The sequence below is a fragment of the Castor canadensis genome, chromosome 11 (assembly GCF_047511655.1).
Source record: "Castor canadensis chromosome 11, mCasCan1.hap1v2, whole genome shotgun sequence".
Taxonomy (NCBI): Eukaryota; Metazoa; Chordata; class Mammalia; order Rodentia; family Castoridae; genus Castor; species Castor canadensis.
In genome coordinates, this window is record NC_133396.1 from 47,148,881 (window position 1) to 47,155,950 (window position 7,070).

Below are 7,070 nucleotides of genomic sequence, written 5' to 3' on the forward strand. Positions count from 1 at the left end.
ACTTCTCTCTATGCCTCTACACCATTCTATGTATACCTTTTCCAAAGTACTTGACATTACAATTACTGGTTTTCATCTGTTTGTTCCCCTAGTGAACTACATCTTTCACTCTTAAACCCTCAATATCCAGCACAGTGCCTAGCACTTAACTAGCACTAGATAAATGCTTACAAATACATAAACAGATTTAAGATAAAGAAGCTGGCTTACTGTCTTGTGTAATGGCTTGCTGCGAATGGCAAGACCATCCATGTAGTCCTCCAGTTTGAACTTGTAAGTAACCTGCAGCCTCTGAAGCAAATTATCAAAGAAGTCACTACCCTATAAAGAGAAAAAAGAAATATCTGAATCAACCTATTTTTATCCTATTCACTGCAGCAAATGACCCTTTCACAGTTCTGCCAATACTCAGACATCCCATGTGAAGGGAGGCACATTGGTATTTAGAATGAGTACAAGATAAATTCATTGTATAAGCCTCTCAATGGTTTTAAAGATATAAGAAAATACACAAACACATGTGCTCTTTCTCTTCTCGCTCCTGGAAACCAAGGCATTCAGAAAAGCTATCAAGCATAAAACTAATACTAATTGTCAATAAGATATACTCCTAAGAAAGTATAGGTAGTAAGGCCTAAACTCAAGAAAAAAAGTATAAAGTTTTGCTGGGCATAGATGGCTCATGCTTGTAATGCTAGCTATTCAGGAAGCAGAGATCAAGAGGATCTCATTTTGGAGCCACTCAGGTTCAAGAGACCCTATCTGGAAAATACCCAACACAAAACAGAACTGGTGGAGTGGCTCAAGTGGTAGAGTGATTACCTAGCAAGTGTGAGGCCCTGAGTTCAAACCCTAGTAACCCCCCAAAATAGGCATGCACCACCATGCCTGGTTTAAAATCCTACCATTTTAATTAACTATTCACTTTTCATGTTTCCTTGTTTTCAATATACATACATTACATGGCAGTTAAAGTCAAAGCAAATATTTTCTTATTCCATTTGCCTCAGTTGCTTCAAAGTTTTCATAACTATATATATCAAAAGCCATGCAGAGTCAGGAGCTGTTGGCTCATGACTGTAATCCTCTTTACTCAGGAGGCAAAGATCAGGAAGATCGTGGTTCGAAGCCAGCCTGGAAAAATAGTTCACAAGACCCTATCTCAAAAACACTCTTCACAAAAAAAGGGGCTGGTGGAGTGATTCAAGGTGTAGGCCCTGAGTTCAATCCCCGGTATTGCAAGAAAAAAAAAAAAGTATAAAGTTTTCTGTCAATATTCTGTACTAAAGGACAGTACTTCAGGTGGTAAAAATCTATCAAGACTACAGGTTGCTGAAGCCTTTATCCCGAAGACAAAATGATGGTTTACCTCATCCAAGAGCTCCAAGAGTCTGTTCCGAATCTGTTCTGGGTTTTCAATATTTGGATCCTTGAGAAGCTGCCTGAACTTTTCAATCACCTGATAGAAAGCATTCTTCCACAGGATCTGATCCACATTCTGATTATCAGAGAATTCAATGTCTAATAGAATACAGCGCTCATACAGCTGCAGTAGTTCAGCTCTGCAATAAAATGCATACAGACTTCTAGTTCCAAATACATCAAAGGAAAGGCCAGACCCAAGATTCGAGCTTTCCTCCAATTAACCTCCTCCCTTGACAAAAAAATACAAAATGTGACCCGGTATCCTTTTCACATTAGTTTGTATTCTGCACAGCATAACTGTCCAAAGACAGTTATGTCTAAGAAAATAGTGTTTCCCGATATGTCCACAACTAAATTTAACAGCTGAAATAAGATCTTCACTGCATGTTGTTCATTTCTTGGCATTCTGGAAAAGTCCTTCCTTTTCAAGATTTTATGTTCCGTTAAAGATAATTTTTTTTTCTTAAAGAGTATTAAGTATACTCATTTCTAAAACTAGAACCAAAACTTCTGTTCTTAACGGCCCAAACAACGTATGCACATGTGAATAAGCGAATAAAAAAAAAAAACAAAAAAAACTTCTGTTCTTTCCAGCTGTCCCTCCCGTACATCAATGTGAGGCGGTTAGGGGTGTGGTTCAGTGGTATACTTACCCAGCATGCACAAGGCCCAGGGTTTGTTCCCCAGCACCACAAGAAGAAAAAAAAAAACAATGTGAAATCCCAATGACTCACCTAAAAACTTCCTACTTTCCTTAGTCACGGGAGTCTATACACTTCCAGTTTATTCCCATTTCCCTCTAGCCAGAATAGAACATACCATACCTGAGCTGCGCCATTTTCTCCATGCCCTCAATGCTGATGCGGTCCCTGGAAAGCAGGTTGCTGAGCTGCAGTTCCTGGTTGTCAGCCACCCGGAGAAGCCTATGTAACTCCTGTTGTTGCATACTCCTCACATGCTGCTCTATCTCCTCAGGACTCATAGTGCTGGCAGGGAGAGGGCTACATACATACTGCCCTGATGGAGTCGGGTAGCCTGGGTAGTAAGGCCCTGGGAAAACACCATTTGTAGGGCCCACTGAGTATTGTAGAGGGCTATAACCTGTATAAGGATACTGGGAGGCAGGGCCTGGTGTCCGAGGGTAATAATAGGGGTTGTCAGAGTTTTGAAATTTATAGTAAGATGCTTGGGCCTGGCGTGAGTCACCCCAAGATGTAGGGCTGACTTCATCATCAGTGTCTAAGAAATGTAGCTGAGGTGTCTGGCTCTTTAGAGCAGGTTTCTGATCAGGATTGTTTGGGTCCCATAGTCGGCGGGAGGTACCTCCACGGCCCCAACTCCGAGATCCTTTATTACTAGATCCAAATAAAAGTCGAGGTCCTGTAGGTGTGGGCTCTGAAGAACCTGCTGAAGTGACAGATAAGGCAGTATGGGCAGGAAGAATCAGAATACCACGACCACGACCACGAAGTTCTTGTTTCAGGTTTTTGGACTCCTGCTTCTCAGAGCCTTTGCCCCCACTGCTCAAGCCTTTGTCTGGCTTTATCCTATCCACATCCTCCCTGGATGACCTCACCATAGGGAAATCTTTGTTCATGGTTTCTGCATCAAAAGTGACCCGAAGAGTGCCTCGATTATCTTTACCATTGTTTTTCTGCTCACCTTCCCCACGACCAGACCAGTTTCTTTCTAAATGCTTCTTCCTTGCTGAGTTCCTCCTGGACCCTAATCCATAGGGCTCATCAATTCTGTCTTCATCTAAGGAATCAGTTGAAGATAAGGATACTTGCTTCTTCAGTCGTGGCCTTTCCTTAGTCCGATCCTGACGGCGTCTACGACATCCATTATCAGTCAGGCCAGCTCCCTCAGCACTGTTGTTGCTACCAGCTGAGCTGGTACTACAAGTGCGGTAGCGGTTCCTTCGTTTGTCTGAGCGGGAGTAGCGCTTTGCAGAACATGGCTTCCCCTGGGCTGGGTCATCACTCATTTTCTTCATCCCCTCCCCCTTTTCAGTCCTTTTTCCTTTTTCTCCTTTTACAGTCCTTCCTCTGTCATTACTCTGGTTCTTTTCTGTCTCAGCTTTGTCTGATTTATTTACAACTTCCTCTTTTACATCTTTTCCCCTGAACTCATCTTCCTCTACTCTCAACTGTTCCACCTGGCTAAGGATTCCTTCTTCATCCACCCGGCTAGCCAACTCTTTGGTGACAGTCTGCAAACGGCGTCCAGGCTGATAGATCTGAAGGTCTGGTTTCTTTGTTCTCTTGATGATTCTTAGAGTTCGATCCTCTTGTCCAGCAGTCCTAAGAAAAGTCTCTCGTGCCCGATTTTTTTCTGAGTCTATAGGACCATTTTGCTGTTGGCTGTCCAATTCCCTGCAGACATCTTTAATGAGCTGTGTACCATTTCCAACAGCAGAAGAATCTTTGTCATTAGCAATTTCATCCTTAAGTTCCTCACTCCCAGAGAGGTCCTTGATTTTAGGTCTGTTCCTTAGTCGAGAAAGACCAGGCTTATAGATTTCGAGATCTGGACGCTTATTATCTTTGCGCTGTCTGGGCTCCTTTAATTCCTTCATGTTTTCTGTTATGTTGCAGAGAGGATTGAGGAGGAAAAGGTAAAAGAAGAGAATAAAGGAGGAGGGAGGGGAAAAATTGTCATTCTGGTTAAGTAACAAAAAAAAAAAATCAAAGAAGAATTACATATTCAAATGCTAGTATCAGTAGGGAGAGAACAATGTTTCCGCAAAGGCAGACATGCTTGGTTTATAATGTTTGTTCAGTCACGAGCAAGGCTAAGAACTTAACTGTTACAGCTACCTACACTTGGGTTGGGGAAATGGGAGAAGAAAACCAATATTCATTTGAATTACCCAAGTTGTAATTCAGATCCCCAAGACCCCAAACTACTTCATTATTGTCAAAATAAAATATCTCTAACATTTTCAGCATTAAACTATTCTCTGTCTCTAGAGTCCATGATTCCATCTCAGTCTTTTCTTCTGCTTCTAACTTTTTCCAGGGTGGCTAAGTTCTTTTAATATTAAAATGGGGCTGAGGATGTAGTCAGTAGTACAGTGTTTGCCTAATGCAAGAGGCCCTTGGTTCAATCCTCAGCATCACAAAAAAAAAAAAAAAAAAAAGGCTGTAATACCAGCACAGAGGAGGCTGAGGCAGGAGACTGTGAGTTTGAGGACAGCTTGGGCAACTTAGCGAGATCCTGTTTCAAAGTTTAAAAAAAATTTTTTAAAGCAGGGCTAGGGATGTAGCTTGGTGGTACAGTATTGGCCTAACATACACAAAGCCCTAGGTTCAATCCCCAGTACCAAAAAAAAGGCACACACACACTATATATATACAAATTACAGAGTACAAGGGGAGGAAAAAGAAAAGGGGTATACATAACAATCTACAATCTTAGATATCTCTGGAGAAAAAAACGTGCAACTCCAGTCTGTAAAAGTGACAAGGAAAATCCTCTTCTTTAGAAAACCAATCACCTAACCCACTCCTCCTACTGAAGCAAAACATGAAGCAGTTCTTTATCCATTCTTCAAGTGTACTCATCCTCACCAGCTCTGTAATAGCAGCCAGCAATCATTTCAAGAAAATACTGTTTTAACTATCATCATTAGAATACTGAGACTAACTGCTACTATGATGATGGAATATAAAGAAAAAAGTTCTGCAGAGGAGTTTTCCATGGACAATGATGGAAGGATTGTTATATGCGCTCAAAGTACCAAGGACTGGGGCACTCAAGAATAAGTATACAGGTTGCTGGGGGTATGTCTCAAGTGATAGAGGACTTTCCTAGAAAGCACGAAGCCCTGAGTTCAAACCTCAGTACTGCCAAAAGTAAATAAATAAAAAGTTATTTTAAAAAGGAGTACAGGGACTGGTGGAATGGGTCAAGTGGTAAAGCATTTGCCTAGCAAGCATGAGGCCTTGAGTTCAAACCCCAGAACCTCTAAAAAAAAAAAACGAGTACAGGATTTTATAAGCCACTCTCTAGGCAACATCAACTTATTGAGAGAAAGATAAACAAGTATATGGTTTTTGTAAGTATCTGTTACCTTTATTAAGGTGGGGAGACTACTACAAATAGCTACAAAACAGGAAAGTGAGAGGTATTAGTGAGGATATTATCTGGTACACAAAATGGAATGCTATATAAATTGCTAGTATTGAATTGTACTATAAACATAAATGCAAACAAGTCCATAGCAGATACCAGATGCTCCAGCATTTACCCCACTTTTTGTGGGTGTAACAAAATGAAAAAAATGAAACTGAAATTTAAGATACTGCTTTGGTATTTTCATGAGTTTAAAACATAGGCTCAGCCAGGTGTCACTGACTCATGCCTATAATCCCGCTATTCAGGAGGCAGAGATTAGGAGGATGTTGCCTGTGCCAGCCCAGGCAAATAATTCATGAGACCATATTTCGAAAAAATCCATCACAAAAAAGGGCTGATAGAGTGGCTCAAGTGCCTGCCTAACAAATGAGAGGCTCTGAGTTCAAAACCTCAGTACCACACCACACACTCTCACACAAAACCCACAAGCTGGAGCCTGGCTCAGGTGGTAAAACGCCTACCTAGCAATCGCCAGGACCTGAAGTCAAACTCCAATATCGACCCAAAAAAATAGTTTTAAAAAACTCTTCACCGGTTTGGAGGCGTAGCTCAAGGGACAACTCTTGCCTAGCATGCAGGAGGCCCTGGGTTCAATTCCCGGCCCCCCTCCCCCACAAAAAACAAAACAAAATAAAAAACCCAAGACTCATCATCAAGTATGAAAGAAGATAAAGCAGTTTAAGCTTCACAATTCTCAGAAAACGTTGTAGCTTAGCTCTCTGAAGAGCTACTACTACCTTCCAGAGCACAGAGGGAAAGCAGCCTGAATAATCCGGCTCAAGTGACTGAAGAAAACCAACGTGCTATAGCTACCATTAGTACACAACTTCACAACCTAACAAAGGAGGGTTGAAACACTTAGACTTTTTCCAGGCGCGTTCCCAATGTGGCTGGAGTCTTTAACTGGCAAACTGAGCATTCTCTCTGATAAAAACTGCTCCCACACACGCCACACAAACCGGAGTAGACACAGCTCCCTGAGATCCTGGAACCTCCAGTGGCGCAGCTTTCAGAAGCCTGCCTTGGGGGAAAAAGTTGAGTGAGGAAATCCCAGTCTGTTAAGCCTTTCTCCCCCATTTCCCCAGCTCCTCCTCTTCGACTTCGAACAGATGACGGCCGCAGACCCGCGAAAAATTCTTTTGGAAACGATATACACCAGGGCCGCCACCAGACCCCAGCACCCAATCGCGTTCGCGTCTCCTGACGACGAAATCCACCGGCTGGTCTAAGAGGACTGGGGCACTAAGAAACAGTCACCTTTCGCGGTGAGAAAGAGGATGGAGGCTGGAACTCAGGCTGGGCTGTCCCGGAGGGGGCCAGAGCTGGCAGAGCAGGACCCCGCACCCGCCCTAGGACCCGCCTGCGGCCCCTGGTCCCCGCCCCCACTGTTGGGGGAAGGGGCGGGGGCTCCGAAGCGCAGCGGGCCGGACTGGGAGGAGGCGGAGGAGGTGGAGAGGGAGGCGGGGCGGGCAGACCCAGCCCAGGAGCTGGGCGGTGCGACTCAC

The 7,070-nt window shown here is 43.3% G+C and overlaps 1 protein-coding gene across 6 annotated transcripts in view; it reads right to left on the bottom strand.

Moving 5' to 3' along the window:
* Positions 1 to 7,070, bottom strand: part of Smg6 (SMG6 nonsense mediated mRNA decay factor) — a 266,332-nt gene that overhangs the window by 221,384 nt on the left and 37,878 nt on the right. For 2 of the 6 annotated variants that reach the window (XM_074046591.1, XM_074046592.1), the window contains exons 1-4: positions 6,525 to 7,010; positions 2,250 to 4,008; positions 1,370 to 1,562; positions 211 to 321 (exon numbers count right to left, since the gene is read on the bottom strand). In XM_074046591.1, coding sequence (XP_073902692.1) covers positions 211 to 321; positions 1,370 to 1,562; positions 2,250 to 4,008; positions 6,525 to 6,642 — 2,181 coding nt within the window. In that variant the 5' untranslated portion in view covers positions 6,643 to 7,010. Of the gene's footprint in view, positions 1 to 210; positions 322 to 1,369; positions 1,563 to 2,249; positions 4,009 to 6,524; positions 7,011 to 7,070 lie in introns of those variants that run through there. The other 4 variants (XM_074046589.1, XM_074046588.1, XM_074046587.1 and 1 more) reach the window with 3 other exon arrangements.